This window comes from Trematomus bernacchii, unplaced genomic scaffold (genome assembly GCF_902827165.1).
Source record: "Trematomus bernacchii unplaced genomic scaffold, fTreBer1.1, whole genome shotgun sequence".
In the NCBI taxonomy this organism is placed as follows: domain Eukaryota; kingdom Metazoa; phylum Chordata; class Actinopteri; order Perciformes; family Nototheniidae; genus Trematomus; species Trematomus bernacchii.
In genome coordinates, this window is record NW_022987973.1 from 1,936,689 (window position 1) to 1,960,641 (window position 23,953).

The window sequence follows — 23,953 nt, forward strand, 5'->3', positions numbered from 1 at the left end:
GATGACGTGGTACCGAAGGTTTCTGTACGGACATTCCCAAATCAAAAGCCCTGGATAAACTCCGATGTGCGCTGCAAGCTGAAAGCGCGCACTATCGCACACAGAGCTGGTGATTTGGAGGAGTACAGGAAGTCTAGGTATGATCTCCGGAGAGCAATTAAAAATGCAAAGAGACAGTACAAAGAGAAGGTGGAATCTGACTTCAAAGGCTGTAACACTAGGAATATGTGGGCGGGACTAAGGACAATGACTGACTACAAAGGAGCAGCGGGGGGTGCTGCGGGAGTGTCTGCGTGCGCATCTCTCCCAGATGAGCTGAACAGTTTTTTTGCACGCTTTGAGAGCAGCCGGGCTGTGGAGGTACAGAGGGACCAAGAGCCCTGCCCTTTTGTTTTAAATAGGGCAGATGTGTGTAAATCCTTTAAAAGGGTTAACCCACACAAGGCTCCTGGACCTGATGGCATCCCTGGCCGTGTTCTCAGGGTGTGTGCAGTTCAGCTGGCAGAGGTGTTCACAGACATCTTCAACAGGTCCCTGCTGCAGTCTGTAGTCCCCACATGCTTCAAACATTCCACTATCGTTCCTGTCCCGAAAAAGACAATCATCACCTGCCCCAACGACTACCGCCCAGTAGCACTCACCTCCACCACAATGAAGTGCTTTGAGCGGTTAGTCAAATCATTCATCACCTCCTCCCTCCCTGAATCTCTGGACCCCCTGCAGTTTGCCTACAGAGCAAACAGGTCCACAGACGACGCCATAGCCCTCACCCTCCACACTGCCCTCTCACACCTGGACCCGAAGAACAGGAACACATATGTGAGAATGCTGTTCATTGACTACAGTTCAGCATTCAATACCATTGTGCCCTCCAAGCTGGCCATCAAGCTCAGAGACCTCGGGCTCAACAGCGCCCTCTGTGACTGGATCCTGAACTTCCTGACGGGCAGACCCCAGGCAGTGCGGGTGGGAAACATCACATCCTCCACCCTGATTCTAAACACCGGTGCCCCTCAAGGCTGCGTGCTCAGCCCTCTCCTCTACTCCCTGTTCACCCACGACTGCATGGCCACACACAGCTCCAACACCATCGTGAAGTTTGCTGATGACACGACCGTCATCGGCCAGATCACAGACGATGTCGAGACGGCGTACAGAGAGGAGGTCGAAAATCTGACATCTTGGTGCCAGGATAACAACCTCCATCTCAACATCAGCAAAACCAAGGAGCTGATTGTGGATTACAGGAAGCAGCAGGGAGAGGGACACGCCCCCATCGCCATCAATGGGACTACGGTGGAGAGAGTCAAAAGCTTCAGGTTCCTTGGGGTCCACATCACTGAGGACCTGACATGGTCTCTTCACACCACCACCATCACCAAGAAAGCTCGACAGCGGCTCTTCTTCCTCCGCAGGTTGAGGAGGTTCAAAATGGATTCCAGGATACTCTGCAACTTCTACAGGTGCACGATAGAGAGTATCCTCACTGGCAGCATGACGGCCTGGTACGGCAGCTGCACCGACCTCGATCGTAAGGCTTTACAGAGGGTGGTGAAAACTGCACAGCACATCACCAGGACGGAGCTGCCATCCATGGAGGACCTTTACTCCCAGCGGCTCAGGAAGAAATCACTACGGATTATCAAAGACCCCCATCACCCCAGCCACAAACTGTTCTTTCTGTTGCCGTCTGGCAGACGTTACCGCAGCATCCTGGCAAGGACAAGAAGATTCGGAGACAGTTTCTTCCCGCGGGCAGTGAGACTGTTAAAAAATTGAACTGTTGAAACAACTTCAAACATTCATCTGCTACTCAGTAGTATGTATCTAATACCTAATATATATATATCATTCCAATAACTTGTATATAGACTCTACTGCACTATTCCACATCATCACTTTATTTTATTTTATAACTATTTTTCTTTTTGTATTGCTCTTGCTCTTATTGTTATTATGTTATTATGTTGCATTGTTGGAGAAGCCTGTGACATAAGATTTTCTACATAACTACATAATTACTCTGTAGCTATGTCAGATTGACAATATAGAACCTTGAACCTTGAACCTTGAGCATTTATTTAAGTTGCAATTCAGCATCTGATTAGAACAGTTGTTACAGTATTTCTTCTTTTCAAAGATCCATAGTCTCATTTTTGTTCAGCAAAGTCAGTGGTTGTTGGAAAGCTAGATCTAATAAATCAGAGCTGTGGTCAGCTCATAGAAAGCCCTTCTGTTAAAAATGTTTACGATAAAACTTTACATGATGCACACATGCTCCACTGGTCATTGTTAGTCAAACAGAATGATTGTGTTATCAAATGTATCAAATTACTTTTCAGTGTAATTTGTTTATGTTTTTTTGAGATGATTAAAGCTCAGGTGCCAAAGTTCTATATGTTTTGTTTTCACTTGAGAGCAGTAGAGGAGCAGGTCAGTGTCTCTGTCCTCTGGTGTTAAATGCTGTAATGAGCAGGGAATCAAAAAGGGTCTGACTGCTAAAGTTAGGTTTTTACTTGTTCTGTGTAAATACAGTAGAGCTCTGAAATAAAGTTAGAAATGTTCAAAGGTAATTTGATCAACATTCATTTAGCCCAGTGGTTCTCAAACTTTTTCTATCAGGCCCCCCCTTTGGAGAAATAAAAAAGTCGGGCCCCCCCAATACAAATAGTCAGGCTCAGTGGCGGCGCCAGAGATTTATTTTGGGGGTGCTGTGGGGTAGCTTGACGTTTCATAGAGGGTGCTCAAACATTTAGGGTTTCCCATTAATGTACCGGTCGCTACAGTTGAATTTTCTACTGCAACAATCCCCGCGCAAATACACAATGTACCCGCGACTGTTACAATGAAGGCTCGATAATCAGCTCACGGCATATAGGTGTAAGCAGGGGTAAAGTGCTATTTTTATAGGTGGTGTGTGGACCTCACGTAGGGGGGTCCGGTGGCAAACTCCCCCGGGAAGATTTCTTTTTAAATATTGAAGTTAAATGCATCAATCTGGTGCACTTTGAGAGCAACATGAAGAGATCTATGGATACCTCTCTCAACACCCATATGAAACAGAACTGTAAACAGATTGACTTTTTCTTTATGGATATTTTACAAATCACCCTTTTAAACTTTATTCTTGTTTTACTGTCATATAGTATTTCATACCTGTTTTTCATTTATTCTCTTATTTCTTTATAACTATAATGATCATATAAACGTGTGCCTCGGAAATAATTGTTTACATTAATGGTGACCAAAACGTTTGAGACCCACTGAGATAACTTAGACTAAAGTTAACTATCTAAACACTGAGAGAGTCCTTTAGTTCACTGAGTCTCTCAGTCTGACAGGAGAGGACTCTCCTCCACTTTGTTGTTGAAAAAACTCCTTATATCCGTTAGCGTAGCTCGTTAGCACCAGAAGCTAACAACAACGATCTCCGGTACCGGTGCGCTCTCTCTCTCTCTCTCGCTTGCGCACACAAAATGGCTCGTTCCACACACACACAGAGACAAGCTTTAATGAAACACAGAGACCCAGACGTAATAGTACTGTACTGTATCATATTATTTTCGAATCAATACTTTTTTAAATTAATTAATTATTTAATTACCACTTTGAGAACCACTGATTTAGCCTAAGTTGGGAAGTCACTCTGGTATTGTTGTGGCTCACACTAAATGTGTTCACATTATGTAATAATATAACATTCATTTAATATTCATCATGCAAGTACAAATGTAATATTCAAAGACTTAGCAAAACAGTAAAAACAGGGACATCTTTCATTCCACAGATGCTGTATTTCAATTGCTTGTTTGTGTTGATTCAAACTATTACAACATGTCTCCATGTATTTTTCAGTCTCTGTGTATCAGATAAATGTGGGAACAGCACAGGTGTAACAACAGTTCCAGACAACCGTACACTACACATCTAACATGTGAGTCGGGATGAATACTAACCTCAACTTTTATCAAATAACTCACTATTAAAAATGAAATCTGTTAATAGACAAATGAAGATAACAAAAACACTTTAAATACCGTCTCACTGAGCTCTGTGGAAGATATAGTACAATAAAGCAGAAATGGTTTGAAATGAAAAGTATTTATCTTCTTTTTAACTTTAAGTTCACATGAACAGGGCCAGAATTCCTTTTTTGAGCAAATTGTATTTATTAAATGAGGAAAGTCGACGGGATCTCAAAGACAATCTCAATGTTTCAACTCTCATCAAAGATGCATAGTTTAGTTTTAAAGACGTTTTTTGTAAGAAAAGAAAGTAAATAATTGTTGGACAGCTAGATCTTATAAATCAGAGCGGTGATCTGTTCATACTAAGTGTCGTAGAAAGGCCTTGTGAAAAGGGTGTAAATGGTTTTATTCTCTCTGTATGTTGGAGCTCCGGAATTTTCGTGCAAATGTGCGAAGGTAATTTCATCAACATTCATTTAGCCTAAGTTGAGAAGTCACTCTAGTAATGTGGTGTCCTAAATAAAATGTTTTAAAACGATGTTATAAATTAATTATTCCTTTTCATGTTCATTGTGCAACTACAAAGGTAATATTCAAATAATTAGCGATACAGTGAACAGTAACAACATGGATTCTTTTTGTTATACACATTTATCACCTGCTTGTTCCTGTTGATATTTTAAAGTGTTTGTTGCCATGCCTTTTGTCCACGTCACTCTCAGTGTATTAGATAAGTATGGGAACAGCACAGGTGTAACAGCTGTTGAAGTCCCAGCAGTACCTACTGTATCTAGCATTTGGAATATTTTTAATCAACACACATCAAGATTTATGACACACTCACTAATGGAAATGAAATAACACTGTTGTGATTGAGAGACAGACATATCAACACACTTTAAATATTGTCTCACTTTTGACAGTCCAACAGTTTTATTTAATACCTTCATTTGGTTTGGTTGAAAATAAATGATGGATTTCGTGTGACATCGCCAGCTGAGCCGTTTTTTAGCTGATGTCCAGATACTGTGTGGTTGTGTAAAACAGACAGAGTATGCCAAGTTCAGTTGACCAATAATATTAAGCCAACAGTGAAAACACCCTCCCTGATGCATATAAAAAAGCAGCCTGTCACCTGTCTCCTTCAGAGTCTCTATCCCATCGAACGCTTCAAATAAACTCAACCGACAGCCAACCCTTCACCCTGCTCCTGTGACGGAGAGACATCATCATGCTGTTGTTCCTCTTCCTGTTGGGTCTGGCTCTGGGTGCTGTGTCTCCTTCAGATGACCCTCAAGGGAAGCTTGAGCGTGGCAGCTGTCGCCCTTTCTGGTACTCCTTCAACAACCGCTGCTACAAGTATATCGCCACAGACATGGACTGGGCTGATGCAGAGCTCCACTGTGTGTCAGAGGGAGCCAACCTGGTGTCTATCCACAGTAGAGAGGAAGATAATTTTGTCAAATCACTGATCAAGAACTACGACCCTACTGAGGGATGGACCTGGATCGGACTCAGTGACACCCAGAAGGAGGGAAGATTGATGTGGTCTGATGGGTGTGCAGCCAAGTTTGTCTCTTGGAGTTCAGGACAGCCAGACAACACTGGAGGAACTGAAGACTGTGTCCACACCAACTATGGTCCTGTTAACAAATGGAATGATTTGCCATGTTCTAATACTCATCCCTCAGTTTGTGCATCTCGCATATCTTGTCCTTAGCAACTGAGATGTTACATATGTCTGATTGAACCAGGTCACTGTAAAACTGTTACTCTGTCTGTTAACATGCTTTGGACCACAATAAAGACATGAATGTACACTTATATGTGTGTAAAGAAGTCATTTTACCAACCTTCATTTCCATGAATGTTATATATTTATACAGGTAATTCGATTGAATATGATCTCAAACTTAAATGAATGAAAACATATAAAAGTGTGTGTATTTTTATGTGTATAAATATGTGCATTTTTCTTTGTAACTACAAAAGTTGGCTTTTAAGAAAATTAACAAGATACAGAAAAAATACATCATTAAAAATAAATGACAATTATAGTTAATTTAATTAAAATGAATAATTTAGTTGAAAATAATGACAAAAAACTAATAAGAACAGGAAGAACAAACACTTTATAAACCAATAAATAAAATAAAATAATGAAAACAATCCTTATAATATATGTATTTTTTAAAATACATGGGGTAAGACTCATATCAAACTGTCACCACTCACCTTTCACCACAACAATTACAGTGCACATGTTAAATATAATAATCTGTCCTACATCAACATCATATAACCAGGCCAAGTATTATTGTATAGATGCTTTTCACATATCTGATCATAAAGATATTAATGTCAAACATCACATTACATTTATACCTTTATTATATAATCATTATATAAATAATCATTCACATTTAGTATCAATGTCTTCCCCACCCCCCACACTACTGCCACTATTGCAACTTCATTTAATTACAATCAATCATAATATACTCGTTCACTTGCCATGTTCAGAAGTTCATCAACTGCAAGTGCATTCCTGAGAAGAAAGCATGTTTGTGGTTTGAAGCTTTAAAAAGTACTTTGTTATGTTTTGTACTAGTAATCTTCACTTAACATAAACTTGCACCAACAAATGTTAATCAAATAAAATCAGATATAAAATGATTTCCATTTATATATGTTTGAGAAAACTACAATTCAGGTTTCATTTTCAAAAGTGCATTTATACGAATAAATCATGTTTGTGGTTTGAATCTCTAAAAGTATTTGTTGTTCATGTTTTGGCCACTTGAGGGCAGTAGAGGGAAAAGTCAGTGTGTTTGTCCTCTGGTGTTAAATGCTGTAATGGAAAAGGAAGCAGAAAGTGTGTGACTGTTGCCCAGTGGCGGCCGGTCCATAGGGGCGCTAGGGGCGCCGCCCCACCTCTTCCCATATTAAAAAATAAAAATAAAAATAAAAATAAAAAATATATTTTAAAAAATATATTTTTTTTTAAAAAATTTTTAATGAACAAGGTAAATATTATATAATTGGTATCAGTAAAATGTATAATCTACAATAAAATCTCGTTTAAAATTGTGTTACGATGTCTAAAGTTACTTATAAGTCACATGTTTCCTGCCTGGCCTTGCCCGTGTACCTTCTCTCGTCTGGGCGCTAAGAGAGGAGCCCTCAACCAGTGCAGCAGCAGCCACTAGCAGCTGACTGTTGCTATCTGTAACGTGTAAACTATGCCGCGAAAACATAATTTCAGCCAATCAGCGTCGTCAAATATGATGGTCACAGGGCTCCTACGTGAGCGCCCGGTGCAGTCTGTGAGTTGTTTGGACTCGTATCCAAGGAGACAAAACAGGAAGCTGTCATACACTCTGGAAGCTACAGCTAATGAAAACTCCGTTTTTGACATAAAAATGGAATTATGGATCATCAATCATTTTTCAAAGTGACAGACACATTGGATTAACCTATGGATTAACCTTCAGCTGCGTTTTTCTCGTTTTTGATCAGAATTGTTATTCTGCAAAAGGTGAGCATATCTCCATGTTTTGCTACCTAAAGCTACGTCGTGTGATGTCTGTATTTGCTTCCCCTGTCGCGAGTTCTGATCGCTCAGTGATGATACTTATATTTCTAGAATATGTGGAATCTCAGCTTGTAAACTTGTTTGTGCATATCCGATAAGTATATCGATTGATTTATACCTAGAGTGCGTTAGCATTTTTTCGCTCAGGGCTCATTTAGACGCTTCTTGTGAGACTTGTGTTTTGTTTCGGTAAACATGGTTCATATCATCAGTTAGATGCGTTTCCTCTGAGTAGGACACATGAATAGTTTATTACATTTTAAGAAGCCCTGAGACACAGTTTCGTGAGAAAAAAAACGGTGAAAAAAAGCCCCTTAACAGGTTAAATGGGAATTAAATCAGTGTTCCCAAAGCCCCGGTATTCTGCAGTTTGTGTGGGCCTACTGTACTGTTGCACAGTTTATGCTGTAGAAACTATGTCCAGGACAAGGTGTTTGGAAGTTTTGGAAGATTCATAGCTAACCACACTGAAGTTATGGAGGTATTGATCAGTCTTCTCATATTTTTAAGCCTCAAATTGTCCTTCTCCCCCCCCCCCCCCCTCTAACACTAACATCACCAGAAGTCATGATTTAAAGGGTCTTTTCTCAAAAAAAATTACCGGGGGAGCATCCCCCCGGACCCCTCTAGTATTGTTTGATCACCATTTTCACAGCCCCACCAAAAATATTTTCCACCAGCCGCCACTGCTGTTGCCTAGTTTAGGCAGTCAACTGCACCAATGATACATTTACACTTAAAGCGCCCTGCCCCTCTTACAACCTCGCTGCTGCGGGCCTGCCCCACCACCACCCCAGCTTCTGCCCCAGCATCCTCCTGTAGGCTCCATGGGATTGTTATTTAATAATCACTCAATGTTCTATGTACATTTGTGGAGTGATGAGGCCTGAGCCTAGATACAAAACTCAAACTAAATGCTGCTTCTAATAAACATTACAAATGTAAGTTGTCTCACTGAAATGCATTAATGGTCTGATATAATCACAAGGACACAAATTGAGCCTTGTTTATACATTTGGAGAATGGATTTCCCCTTTAAAGCTAGACTGAGTAACCTTTTCTGAACAATGCGACACTGCAGGCTTTATAGAAAGTAATGGGATAAAGACAAAACTATCTAGTGCTGTTTAGCATTTATTTAAGTTGCAATTCAGCATCTGATTAGAACAGTTGTTACAGTATTTCTTCTTTTCAAAGATCCATAGTCTCATTTTTGTTCAGCAAAGTCAGTGGTTGTTGGAACGCTAGATCTAATAAATCAGAGCTGTGGTCAGCTCATAGAAAGCCCTTCTGTTAGAAATGTTTACTATAAAACTTTACATGATGCACACATGCTCCACTGGTCATTGTTAGTCAAACAGAATGATTGTGTTATCAAATGTATCAAATTACTTAATTTATTAATTTGTTTATGTTTTTTTGAGATGATTAAAGCTCAGGTGCCAACGTTCTATATGTTTTGTTTTCACTTGAGAGCAGTAGAGGAGCAGGTCAGTGTCTCTGTCCTCTGGTGTTAAATGCTGTAATGAGCAGGGAATCAAAAATGGTCTGACTGCTAAAGTTAGGTTTTTACTTGTTCCGTGTAAATACAGTAGAGCTCTGAAATAAAGTTAGAAATGTTCAAAGGTAATTTGATCAACATTCATTTAGCCCAGTGGTTCTCAAACTTTTTCTGTCAGGCCCCCCCTTTGGAGAAATAAAAAAGTCGGGCCCCCCCAATACAAATAGTCAGGCTCAGTGGCGGCGCCAGAGATTTATTTTGGGGGTGCTGTGGGGTAGCTTGACGTTTCATAGAGGGTGCTCAAACATTTAGGGTTTCCCATTAATGTACCGGTTGCTACAGTTGAATTTTCTACTGCAACAATCCCCGCGCAAATACACAATGTACCCGCGACTGTTACAATGAAGGCTCGATAATCAGCTCACGGCATATAGGTGTAAGCAGGGGTAAAGTGCTATTTTTATAGGTGGTGTGTGGACCTCACGTAGGGGGGTCCGGTGGCAAACTCCCCCGGGAAGATTTCTTTTTAAATATTGAAGTTAAATGCATCAATCTGATGCACTTTGAGAGCAACATGAAGAGATCTATGGATACCTCTCTCAACACCCATATGAAACAGAACTGTAAACAGATTGACTTTTTCTTTATGGATATTTTACAAATCACCCTTTTAAACTTTATTCTTGTTTTACTGTCATATAGTATTTCATACCTGTTTTTCATTTATTCTCTTATTTTTTTATAACTATAATGATCATATAAACGTGTGCCTCGGAAATAATTGTTTACATTAATGGTGACCAAAACGTTTGAGACCCACTGAGATAACTTAGACTAAAGTTAACTATCTAAACACTGAGAGAGTCCTTTAGCTCACTGAGTCTCTCAGTCTGACAGGAGAGGACTCTCCTCCACTTTGTTGTTGAAAAAACTCCTTATATCCGTTAGCGTAGCTCGTTAGCACCAGAAGCTAACAACAACGATCACCGGTACCGGTGCGCTCTCTCTCTCTCTCGCTTGCGCACACAAAATGGCTCGTTCCACACACACACAGAGACAAGCTTTAATGAAACACAGAGACCCAGACGTAATAGTACTGTACTGTATCATATTATTTTCGAATCAATACTTTTTTAAATTAATTAATTATTTAATTACCACTTTGAGAACCACTGATTTAGCCTAAGTTGGGAAGTCACTCTGGTATTGTTGTGGCTCACACTAAATGTGTTCACATTATGTAATAATACAACATTCATTTAATATTCATCATGCAAGTACAAATGTAATATTCAAAGACTTAGCAAAACAGTAAAAACAGGGACATCTTTCATTCCACAGATGCTGTATTTCACTTGCTTGTTTGTGTTGATTCAAACTATTACAACATGTCTCCATGTATTTTTCAGTCTCTGTGTATCAGATAAATGTGGGAACAGCACAGGTGTAACAACAGTTCCAGACAACCGTACACTACACATCTAACATGTGAGTCGTGATGAATACTAACCTCAACTTTTATCAAATAACTCACAATTGAAAATGAAATCTGTTAATAGAGAGATGAAGATAACAAAAATACTTTAAATACCGTCTCACTGAGCTCTGTGGAATATATAGGATAATAAAGCAGAAATGGTTTGAAATGAAAAGTATTTATCTTCTTTTTAACTTTAAGTTCAAATGAACAGGGACGAAACTCATTTTTTGAGCAAATGTAATTTATTAAATGAGGAAAGTCGACGGGATGTGCGAAGGTCATTTTATCAACATTCATTTAGCCTAAGTTGAGAAGTCACTCTAGTAATGTGGTGTCCTAAATAAAATGTTTTAAAATGATGTTATAAATTAATTATTCCTTTTCATGTTCATTGTGCAACTACAAAGGTAATATTCAAATAATTAGCGATACAGTGAACAGTAACAACATGGATACTTTTTATTATACACAATTATCACCTGCTTGTTCCTGTTGATATTTTAAAGTGTTTGTTGCCATGCCTTTTGTCCACGTCACTCTCAGTGTATTAGATAAGTATGGGAACAGCACAGGTGTAACAGCTGTTGAAGTCCCAGCAGTACCTACTGTATCTAGCATTTGGAATATTTTTAATGAACACACATCAAGATTTATGACACACTCACTAATGAAAATGAAATAACACTGTTGTGATTGAGAGACATACATATAAACACACTTTAAATATTGTCTCACTGAGGCCCTGTGGAGAGTAATGTACAATGCAGGATCAATTATTTTAACAAAAGTGTTCTTCATAATTTCTCACATGCACAGCAAAGTAATGTATTTTTAGATAAATCTCTAACAACAGAACATTCAGAAAGGAGGATTTCAAAGTGCGGACCCACTTTTGAACATTTCTTTAGTGTGATGTGCTGGTTAGTCTTTCGCCAGCTGAGCCGTTCATTTTTTTTTAGCTGATGTCCAGATACTGTGTGGTTGTGTAAAACTGACAGAGTATGCCAAGTTCAGTTGACCAATAATATTATGCCAACAGTGAAAACACCCTCCCTGATGCATATAAAAAAGCAGCCAGTCATCTGTCTCCTTCAGAGTCTCTATCCCATCAAACGCTTCAAATAAACTCAACCGACAACCAACACTTCACCCTGCTCCTGTGATGGAGAGACATCATCATGCTGTTGTTCCTCTTCCTGTTGGGTCTGGCTCTGGGTGCTGTGTCTCCTTCAGATGACCTTCAAGTGAAGCTTGAGCGTGGCAGCTGTCCCATGTTCTGGTACTCCTTCAACAATCGCTGCTACAAGTACATCGCCACACATTTTACCTGGGCTGATGCAGAGTTCCACTGTGTGTCAGAGGGAGCCAACCTGGTGTCTATCCACAGTCAAGGGGAAGATAATTTCGTCAAATCACTGATCAAGAACTACAACCCTTCTGGGGGATGGACCTGGATCGGACTCAGTGACACCCAGAAGGAGGGAAGCTGGATGTGGTCTGATGGGTGTGCAGCCAAGTTTTTCTCTTGGAGTTCAGGAGAGCCGAACAACTATCAAGGAATTGAAGACTGTGGCCACTTCAACTATCATAAATGGAATGATTTCCCATGTTCTAAAACTATTTCCTCAATTTGTGCATCTCGCATAACTTGTCCTTAGCAACTGAGATGTTACATTTGTCTGATTGAACCAGGTCACTGTAAAACTGTTACTCTGTTAACTTAACATGCTTTGGACCACAATAAAGACACAAATGTACGTTAGGGCTAAATGTATGTTATACATTTACACAGGTAATTTGATTCAAAATGATCTCAAACTTAAATGAATGAAAACATATAAAAGTGTGTGTGTATAAATATGTGCATTTTTCTTTGTAATTACATTTTGTATTGGTTTTCAAGGGAATCAACCCACAGAACAAAGACATAATTAAAAAGAAATGAAAATTATAGTAAATAAAATTAAAATAAATCATTACATTCAAAATAATAACTAACAACTAATGACAAAACGGGAAGAACAAAAACAATATAAATAAATAAAGGAAAAAGTATAAAACAATCCTTATAATATATATATGTTTAAATATACATGGGGTAAGCGTTGTCATTTCCTATCATACTGTCACCACTCACCTTTCACCACAACAATGATATACATGTTAAGTATATTAATCTTTCCTACATCAAGATGACATAACCAGGCCAAGTATAACTATAGATGCTTTTCACATAAGCATTAATGAAGACATTTATGGCAACCATCACAATACCTTTATTCGTCCCACAGAGTGGAAATGTACATTGTTACAGCAAGTTAAGAGCCAAAGATAGCTTCATAATAACTAGGAAGCATGCATACAAATATTAAAGATACAGTAGAAATTACACAATTTACAAAATACACATCCTGTACCAGTAACAGTTATGAGATAGCAGCCAGGTGAAAGTATTACAGGTGGAAGTATATATTTCACAGTTATTTACAGATTTATTAGAGAAGTTGAATTGTCCAGCTATAAGGGACAGCAGCCAGAAATAATAATAATAATAATAATTGTGAAGGGGTATAAATATGTATTGCACATAAATAGCTCAGAATAAAAACAGATAAAGTACAAAGGAAAATTCATCAACATTAATTTAGTCTAATTTGGGAATTATATGTGGTAATGTTCACATTATGTAAAATATATTTAATCTTCATTTTGTAAACACAATTTAATACTGAAATAATTGTCTAACAAAACTGTTATAACATACATACTTTTTTATTCTATAGAGTTTTTCACCTGCTTGTTTGGGTTCATTCAAACTATTGCGACATGTTTCCATGTATGTTTCCGTCCGTGTATCAGATAAGTATTGGAACAGCACAGGTGTAACAGCTGCTGCATTCTCAAGTACTCTACATATCTTATGTGAAGGTCTTTTAATGTACAGGAACATCAGCATTTACCAATCACCTATGAAAAAGAAATCCCTCTGTTAAGAGAAAGAGAAGAATAAAGTTTGAATTGAGTGTATGAAACAGAGGCAGCTGGCAGGACTGGAGCAATAAACACTCAAACACATTATACACTTTTTAAATATTGCCTCACTAAGGATGTGTGGAGATGCCAAAGAAGAATAAATGCATGTCCCAAAAGTCCAAGAGGATCTAAAAGTGAAGACCAACTTTTAAGAAATCTTTAGTGTGGGCGGCTTAGTCTCTTTTGCATTAAAGAGTATCTTTCAAAAACAGACCATCATCTCACCTCACCAACATCTCCTGGGTATAGTTAGAGAACATTACATATTTTCTGGCACTCTTTGACAGTGCACTTTGTTTTTTAATATCTTCATTTAGTCTTGTTAAAAACGTAGGTTTAGTACGACATCTCCAGGTGAGCAGGCAGTCTTTTTTTGCTTATGTTAAGGTGTGGTTGTGAATAGTGTTTGCCAAGTTCAGTTGACCAATAATATTAGACCTACAGAGAAAACCCCCTCCCTGATGCATATAAAAGGAGGCAGCCAGTCACTTGTCTCCTGCAGAGTCTCTATCCTAACCAAGGCTGCAGATAAACTCTAACGACAACCAACCCTTCATCCTGCTCAGGGCCGCCCCGAGACTTTGGGGGGCCCTACGCGAGCTTTGGCTTGGGGGCCCGGGCCCCCCTCACTCTAGCGCGTTCTCACTACACACAACACGGAACCAACTTTTGTCTTATGATGTAAGCATAAGCACACATATTGTATAAATAAGCATGTAAACACCGTGGACCTATTTTTTTGTTTTTAAATATTGAAGTTAAAAGCATCAATCTGGTGCACTTTGAGAGCAAAATTAAGAGATCTATGGATACATCTCTCAACACCCATATGAAACAGAACTGTAAACAGATTTTTCTTTATGGATATTTTACAAATCACTCCCCTTTTAAACTGTACTATTGTTTTGTCATATAGTATTTCATAACTGTTTTTCATTTATTCTCTCTGGCTGTCCATCTCATAATGTTCACATATAAACTAGCTTTCAATAGGAATATCATTCAGAAAAATTATGATTTCATGCAAAAATCTGTCACTAAAAGAGGTTGCACATTTAAATTCATGTGTTGTTATGGCAACGTCAGTGGCCAAACAGCCACATTTACTGCTGCAAATACGTTCAAACATGCTGTCGACACGTAAAGCAGTGGCAACTATGCCACCATTTTTCTGACTTTTTCTCAGAAATACTGTCACATAACATCCATATATTTCAGTGCTAGGTTGATGGATGCATAGCTAAGCTAACTATGAAAACTTTAACTGACAGGACTCAGGATCAACTGTGTACTGTAAGGTAGCTTCTAGCTTCATGTCGAACAGTAAGTCAACATTTCCCAGAGAGCTGTCTTTGAAATCACCAGGTAACGCTAAAAAACATAACATTTAGATTGTATGACAAAGTGTTTATTTCATATATCTGGCTAGATATAGCTACTTGCTAACGGTTTAGCTTACCCCCGCGATTCAAAGTAATGTCAACTTAGCTGTAATTTATGCTTTGCTTACATGTTCGCATAACTTGGAAGTTTACTGACATTTACAAACCTTGTTTACCTGGCTCAAGTGGTGGCTCTGCGGTTGTTGTGTGAGCCACAACTTGAGAATTGTCGTATTTTTTAAGAAAAAATTTTCTTATGTCCATCTTCAAAAACTCTGAGTCCGACTGACAGTTTATTTTAAACATTGCCACAGCTCACAGGATAGGTACCTATCAGCCGATAAGACAGATGTTTATTTCCATTCAACTCTCTGGTTGGTCTGGTGTCTTGCCTCTGTTGCTTTCACTGAACACGGGAAATTACAATCCTGCCGTCCTCTCTAGTGTCATGATGAGGTTCAGGTAAAGCACGGTTAATGTATTATATTATTGAGTCAATAATATAAAACATGACTTTGAGAGTAGGCAATCTGGCATATTAACACAATTAATTAAACATACTTATCACGGCGACGGTGTACTGAGATTATTTTATTTTATTTTTTTCATTTTTTGCTAGCCCAGTGGCTGCGGGGCCCTAAGCAGCCGTTTATGTCGCTTATTGGGTTGGGCCGGCTCTGGCTTTTATTATTATTTATAACATCTGTGTTTAATCCATAGAGCTGAGTATGACCGTTTCCCCTCCTGGATTGAGCAAGGAGGATCTATTACTCTGTAAAAGTGTGCCTGGTTTTTAACCCTCTTTTAATGTTATATTGAATTGGTGTTTGAGCTGGCAACTATTATCTTGTGTGTTTTTTAAAAAGACTACTGATTTCTAGTGCTTTTTTATTTTTATTTTCTGTCAATAGCTTTCTTGTGTGCAGATTGTGGGCAATATAATTGACTAAGTGTTTGTGTTACAGTCTCCTCTCCCTCTGGGGGTAGGGACTGCACCGTGTGACACTTTAAAAGGGTGAGTAAACTACTCTCACTGTAATCATTTTGTAGAAGTTGTGATTTGAGTAGTGCGTGCATTTGTTCTCTTTTTGTCCCTCACAGTTAGCAGGCATTGTGACCTAGTGGACCAGACCTGCCCATCTGAGGAGGGGAAACCAGCAATGTAATAGTGTAAAGTATATGTTCACCCTTTTACCCGTTGACTGCTGCTGAACATTGACATTTTAACATTTATATTTGTGAAATAAAGCTGCATTCTATTTGGTCATGAATGCCTCTGTCATTGTCCTTGTGAAGGGAAGCCCCAACATCTGCAAAACAACTTTGGATTTAGATTGAGGGTCCACAGGTTCCTCCATCCCCTCAACAGGAGTTGGTGTTGTCAGCTATTTAAAGGTGACCCCAGCCACAGTTACCACATATGCATCAGAGAGGGTGTTTTCACTGTTGGCCTAATATATTATTGGTTAACTGAACTTGGCTACACTAAACACAACCACACCTTAACATAAGCAAAAACAGACTACCTGCTAACCTGGAGATGTTGCACTAAACCTTCTATACATTTTTGACAAGGAGTAAATGATATTAAATGAAATGTTGGCAGTGCTAAACATTGCCAGACAAAAACAAATGTTCTTTACAATCTCCAGAAGATGTTGGTCGGGAGGGATAATGGTCTGATTTTAAAACGCTTTCTAGCAAGTGAAGACCAAGCTGCCCATCACACTTAAAGCTTTGTAAACATTGAATTGAGACACCACATTACCACAAATAATTCCCAGCTTGTGCAAAATGAAGATGAACATTAGGCAAAAAGACCATAAGCTTGTAAAGTTTTCATTTCAGGCAGGGAGACTTATTGCTTTGTGTCTCATGTTTATTTTCATTCACAACTGATCGTCGCACTGACTTGCTCCTCTGCTGCCCTCCAGTGGCCACACGGCACAACAGGTACTTTTACATTACAGCATGTAGCTCCAAACCACACACGCATTCCCTTCTGAAAACGCACTTGCACTTTACTAAAGCTCTAAACATGGCACATGAACACAAATATAAACTATAAACAATACAATCAGGAAGATAGTACAATACGAATGCTCTAATAACAGTGAGCAGAGATGTATTTTGATGTGTGGGCATAATGTACAGGGTACATGGCCTTTCTATGACACTGAATAGGAACAGACCACAGCTCTGATTTAGGAGATCTTGCTGACCAACAATTGCTGAATAGGTTTAACAAAAAGCATCTTTAAAATTAGACTTTCTCAGAATAAAGAGAAATGATGTGCCTCATTTTAAAGAATTCTGCAATCCAGACTGACTCTTTTGACTTTCTTACGGTTACACCAGCAAAGCCTTGTACCCTGATGCTGAATTACTTGCTACATTTGAAACATTCAGCACTTTTCTATAACTTAGAGGCTGCACTGTCTGCTGTTCAGCAAAAGTTAAGGAGACTGGCTTTAAAGGTGAAATGTGCTGTCAAAGTGTATGAATAATGCATTGTTTCCTTGTTAACAAAGTGAACCATTATGTTGCATATATCACAAAAAGGACTTTCATACACACAGTAAGTGTACATATGTGTCTTGTGGCCAAAGGCATGTTAACAGAGTAACAGGTGAACAGTGACCTGGTTCAATACGATGTCATATCTCAGTTGCTAAACACAAGCTATGCCAGATGCACAAACTGAGTGATAAGAATAATAATGGAAATCATTTCATGTGTGATCAAAACCATAGTTGGTGTGGACAGTCTTCATTTCCATCATTGTTGGGCTCTCCTGAACTCTAAGAGACAAAGATAATGAACCCTAAATTGCTCCTGATTGCATGGCGATCAGTGTGAGTGTGAATCTTGTTCTCCCTTAGCAGGTGCATGCACTATATGAATGTGTGTATCCTGCTGTTCAGCTTGACTTATGTCAAAGTCATTTGAGGGGTCACGAGAGTAGAAAAGTGCTATATAAATGCTGCCAATTTACCATATACACTATTTCTATCTCCTTCCCTCCTTCCTTTCCATGATCTTTGAACTGAAGCTGATACTCTAGTTTTGGGTTATTTCGGGAGTTTAAACTTGTAATACTGTTGTCCAGGGTGTGGTCCGTTTGCATTAGTCAATACACAGAAAGATTGTGGGCACTTTTGTTTCACCCGGTTATTTTCCAGTACCTCTTCAATCAAATAACACACAAAGGAAAAACCTAAGAAGTTTGACTTTTTTTTTAAAATGATGATCAATCAACCAGTTCTGGACCCTATGACTCGGACACTAGTTCTACCAAGGCTCATTAGAGGTAAGAGTGGTAGGAGAGGAGTGGAGTTATCTTTGTATTTAGGCTGCAAGTCTGCATACTGCTGATGCTAATAATGATCCGATTCATTTGATATTGATTGTCTGCCAATACCGAATCCTGATCCGATTCTTCTATTTCCCAGATAATACAGCTGCACCGTGTACACTAGCTCTATTTGTTTTTGCCATTGTAATTCACCATAAGCAATTGTTGACTGTAACGTCTATGCCAACCAACTGTCATTTGTAATGTATTTTACCATACTTTAACGGTTCTGGCAACCACAGCAGCCCAAATGTTAACGTAAATGTCAAGTTTTCTTTTTACAGTGTACTTATATCTGTACATTTCTTTTCAGTTTGCTTCAAGAAGTGGCTTCAACAGACAGAAGTGCAGGCCAGATTGGGAAAGGCTGGACGCTACACAACAGGAAACATTATGGACATGAACAAGGAAAAACAAAAAACACTTTATTTGTTGCCTTTTTCTTATCATACATAGTGTTACTGTTTGTGTTACCATTTAAATATTGAATTCTATTTATTAGTTTTATTTTCATCAAATGCACCCGTTTTAGATAATATATTTATTTTGATGTGTAGGTTGATTTGCAGGTTGGTTGTTATTTGTATTGTTACTGTGTATTTTATTATATTAACTAGCTATTTATTGCTATTTATTAAATTAAAATACTGTTATGAACACTATACAATGTCTTTATTTTGGTAGATACCAGAATACATGACACAATGAATCTTTGTAATATATTTATGTTCTCTAGTTTAAATAATCATACCAGTATTTAAACAATGTATGCTGGTCACCTGGAATCCTGGTAAGCTTCCAGCATGGTATATGTAATACTATTATTAAACATAAACTGGTGATAGATGGATGCTGGCCAGGGTGGCTGGTTTAGCTGGTGGCTGGTTTGGCTGGTTTAGCTGGTTTAGCTGGTGCACCAGCTAAACCAGCTAAACCAGCCAAACCAGCCACCAGCTAAAGTGTCCAAAACCCCTCTAAACCAGCCAGGCTGGTCAACTTAGCTGGTCAGGCTGGTTGACCAGCTAAGTTGGTCTAAGCGTATCTTCCTCTGCCTGTTGTGTGGTAACTTTGGCTGGGGTCACCTTTAAATAGCTGACAACACCAACTCCTGTTAAGGGGATGGAGGAACCTGTGGACCCTCAATCTAAATCTAAAGTTGTTTTGCAGATTGTGGGGCTTCCCTTCACAAGGACAATGACAGAGGCATTCATGACCAAATAGAATGCAGCTTTATTTCACAAATATACATGTTAAAATGTCAATGTTCAGCAGCAGTCAACGGGTAAAAGGGTGAACATCATTGACATTATTACATTGCTGGTTTCCCCTCCTCAGATGGGCAGGTCTGGTCCACTCGGTCACAATGCCTGCTAACTGTGAGGGACAAAAAGAGAACAAAAGCACGCACTACTCAAAGCACAACTTCTACAAAATTATTACAGTGAGAGTTAGTTTACTCACCCTTTTAAAGTGTCACACCGTGCAGTCCCTACACTGAAAGCAGACAAGGTTCCCCCACAGAGGGAGAGGAGAGGAACCTGTAACACAAACACTTAGTCAATTATATTGCCCACAATCTGCACACAAGAAAACAATTGACAGAAAAAACAAACAAAAAAAAGCACAGAGAACAGTAGTCTTTTTAAAGAACACACAAGATAATAGTTGCTAAATGCTGCCAATTTACCATAAACACTATTTCTATCTCCTTCCCTCCTTCCTTTCCATGATCTTTGAACTGAAGCTGATACTCTAGTTTTGGGTTATTTCGGGAGTTTAAACTTGTAATACTGTTGTCCAGGGTGTGGCCGTTTGCATTAGTCAATACACAGAAGGATTGTGGGCACTTTTGTTTCACCCGGTTATTTTCCAGTACCTCTTCAATCAAATAACACACAAAGGAAAAACCCAAGAAGTTTGACTTTTTTTTGAAAATGATGATCAATCAACCAATGGTTTATGTTTGAATAATTTAGATTGTTTTTGTTTCCCAACAAAAAACAATAACCATTAATTTTATATGAATTGCATTGAAATCTGAGACGCAGGTGATGATAAACATGTCTGTAACCATGCTGCCACTTTTTGAGTTTCACGCCATGCCTGCCTGATTATACTCTATGCAAGTACTACGGTATATTGAATAGTGCTCTATATATATATATATATATTATACTCTGTAATCTTAACTATATCTGATAGCTCAAGCCCTCCTTTCGTTAGTCTTCCTTTAAAACAACAGAGAGGATGAATGTCTTGTTTATCAGAAAATAGTACTGTTGAGTACATTTTAGGTTTGTACGTTTACGTCCATGTGAAAGATAAACATGATAAGTAGTGTCCCTGTCCATTAAAACTGTCCCTACAATTTCAGGTAGATTAACACACATTTGTAAGAAAAGTTTACAATGAAGCATCCTCTTTGTATTAAGCTAGCTGCCACATAAAGTACCAACCCAGTCTCACGGCATTTCGTGTTATTAGTCACGAAATTAATTTAATCTATTGATTCGTGTTCACCAACACGATTTTCACCTTTTTTTCGTGTCACACAGAACGATTTTAAATGCAATGTATTTCTATTGGTAGTATGTTTCGTGTCTGCAACACATCTTTTTGTCCGGTCGGGTCTTGGAAGACCAGAAGCTGTGTGGTTCATAAAAACATGTTCTTACTCAATATCTTACCCTAAGCCTAACCCTATCCCTTTTATTTTAAATTGTATAATGTCTGAGTTTTTTTGCCGTCAGTGAGGAAAAGAAATGGGGCTCAGAGCCTCAGAATACTGAAATCTGTATTTTATGTCATCTTTTTTTCCTTCTAATTTGTTATTATTTGGTGCAGGCACGAAACATACTACCAATATAAATACATTGCTTCTAAAATCGTTCTGAGTCAGAATACTTAAATCTGTATTTTTTTAAATGTCTTTTTCCTTCTAATTTGTTATTATTTACATTGCTTTTAAAATCGTTCTGTGTGACACGAAAAAAATGGCGAAATCGTGTTGGTGAACACGAATCAATAGATTAATTTCGTGACTGTAACACGAAATGCCGTGAGACTGTGTTGAAAGTACAGCTTAACATGCTAACCTTTGGTGAGCTACAGTTAGCTAACTTCATGTTCAACACAAAACCTCTAATGGCATTACATTGACAATTTTAAACAAAACTTAACTCTCATACTTGTAACTTGTAAGATAACGTCAAGTTAACTTTTGTATCACTCTGTTCCACATGTCTTCAGTCAGTTCTGGACCCAATGACTCTGTTCCACATGTCTTCAGTCAGTTCTGGACCCTATCACTCTGTTCCACATGTCTTCAGTCAGTTCTGGACCCAATGACTCTGTTCCACATGTCTTCAGTCAGTTCTGGACCCTATCACTCTGTTCCACATGTCTTCAGTCAGTTCTGGACCCAATGACTCTGTTCCACATGTCTTCAGTCAGTTCTGGACCCAATGACTCTGTTCCACATGTCTTCAGTCAGTTCTGGACCCAATGACTCTGTTCCACATGTCTTCAGTCAGTTCTGGACCCAATGACTCTGTTCCACATGTCTTCAGTCAGTTCTGGACCCTATCACTCTGTTCCACATGTCTTCAGTGAGTTATGGACCCAATGACTCTGTTCCACATGTCTTCAGTCAGTTCTGGACCCAATGACTCTGTTCCACATGTCTTCAGTCAGTTCTGGACGCTATGACTCGGACACTAGTTCTACCAAGGCTCATTAGAGGTAAGAGTGGTAGGAGAGGAGTGGAGTTATCTTTGTATTTAGGCTGCAAGTCGACAAAGGTGATCAAGTGCTGATGCTAATAATGATCCGATTCATTTGATATTGATTGTCTGCCAATACCGAATCCTGATCCGATTCTTCTATTTCCCAGATAATACAGCTGCACCGTGTACACTAGCTCAATTTTTTTTTGCCATTGTAATTCACCATAAGCAATTGTTGACTGTAACGTCTATGCCAACCAACTGTAACTTGTAATGTATTTTACCATACTTTAACGGTTCTGGCAACCACAGCAGCCCAAATGTTAACGTAAATGTCAAGTTTTCTTTTTACAGTGTACTTATATCTGTACATTTATTTTCAGTTTGCTTCAAGAAGTGGCTTCAACAGACAGAGATGCAGGCCAGATTGGGAAAGGCTGGACGCTACACAACAGGAAACATTATGGACATGAACAAGGAAAAACAAAAAACACTTTATTTGTTGCCTTTTTCTTATCATACATAGTGTTACTGTTTCTGTTACCATTTAAATATTGAATTCTATTTATTAGTTTTATTTTCATCAAATGCACCCGTTTTAGATAATATATTTATTTTGATGTGTAGGTTGATTTGCAGGTTGGTTGTTATTTGTATTGTTACTGTGTATTTTATTATATTAACTAGCTATTTATTAAATTAAAATACTGTTATGAACACTATACAATGTCTTTATTTTGGTAGATACCAGAATACATGACACAATGAATCTTTGTAATATATTTATGTTCTCTAGTTTAAATAATCATACCAGTATTTAAACAATGTATGCTGGTCACCTGGAATCCTGGTAAGCTTCCAGCATGGTATATTTAATACTATTATTAAACATAAACTGGTGATAGATGGATGCTGGCCATGATGGCTGGTTTAGCTGGTGGCTGGTTTGGCTGGTTTAGCTGGTTTAGCTGGTGCACCAGCTAAACCAGCTAAACCAGCCAAACCAGCCACCAGCTAAAGTGTCCAAAACCCCTCTAAACCAGCCAGGCTGGTCAACTTAGCTGGTCAGGCTGGTTGACCAGCTAAGTTGGTCTAAGCGTATCTTGCCCTCGCCCTAATGAAATCCAAATTGACCTGAGACCCTTCCATAGGTTAATTGAAAAGACCATAAAACCACCTTAAACCCGCGAGTCCTACCTTGAGGGAGATAACGGTGAGCGTGCAGCCAAGAGAAAGGTTTTCTGAAACTGCCGGAAAAACTTTTATAACTTACATTTTACCGGTCACCGGTCATGTGATCACGTCACGTGACAATGACGTCACATTCCCACACATATATAAGAAGCAGCCTGTCACTTGAAGCTTCACAATCTCCATCCTCTCCAACGGTTCAGTGCAACTTTAACAGACAGAGACGGTGACATCATCATCATGCTGGTTTTCCTCTTCCTGTTGGGCCTGGCTCTGGGTGCTGTGTCTTCTTCAGATGACCCTCAAATGGATCAACAGCAAGACACCTGTCCCTCCTACTGGTTCTCCTTCAACGGCCGCTGCTACAAGTACTTCAACACAGAGACGACCTGGGCTGATGCAGAGCTCTACTGTGTGTCCCAGGGAGGCAACCTGGTGTCTATCCACAGTAGAGCGGAAGAGAATTTTGTCCAATTCCTGATCAAACGCTCTGACCCTGCTGAGGGATTGACATGGATCGGACTCCATGACATCGCCAAAGAAGAAAGATGGATGTGGTCTGATGGGTGTGCAGCCAATTATTTATTTTGGCATACAGGAGAACCAAACAACAGTGGACGAGGTGAAGACTGTGTAGTCAACAACTTTCGAGGGAAGTGGAATGATGCGCCTTGTTCAACAACTCTTCCCTCAGTTTGTGCATCTCGCACAACTTGTCCTTAG

General features: G+C 38.9%; 3 protein-coding genes across 3 annotated transcripts; all 3 read left to right on the forward strand.

Annotated features, from left to right (window-relative positions):
* The first annotated feature begins 5,137 nt into the window (after positions 1-5,137).
* LOC117471307 (lactose-binding lectin l-2-like) lies at positions 5,138-5,791 on the forward strand. Its single transcript, XM_034116195.1, has one exon. It carries the CDS (start codon positions 5,200-5,202, stop codon positions 5,686-5,688), a length of 489 nt encoding a protein of 162 aa, XP_033972086.1. The 5' UTR covers positions 5,138-5,199; the 3' UTR covers positions 5,689-5,791.
* A 5,892-nt stretch (positions 5,792-11,683) lies between these two features.
* On the forward strand, positions 11,684-12,261 carry LOC117471796 (lactose-binding lectin l-2-like). The gene has a single exon (XM_034117021.1). It carries the CDS (start codon positions 11,723-11,725, stop codon positions 12,200-12,202), a length of 480 nt encoding a protein of 159 aa, XP_033972912.1. The 5' UTR covers positions 11,684-11,722; the 3' UTR covers positions 12,203-12,261.
* Positions 12,262-23,410: 11,149 nt separating this feature from the next.
* LOC117471378 (ladderlectin-like) lies at positions 23,411-23,953 on the forward strand. Its single transcript, XM_034116344.1, has one exon. The coding sequence runs from the start codon at positions 23,471-23,473 to the stop codon at positions 23,951-23,953; it is 483 nt and encodes a 160-aa protein (XP_033972235.1). The 5' UTR covers positions 23,411-23,470.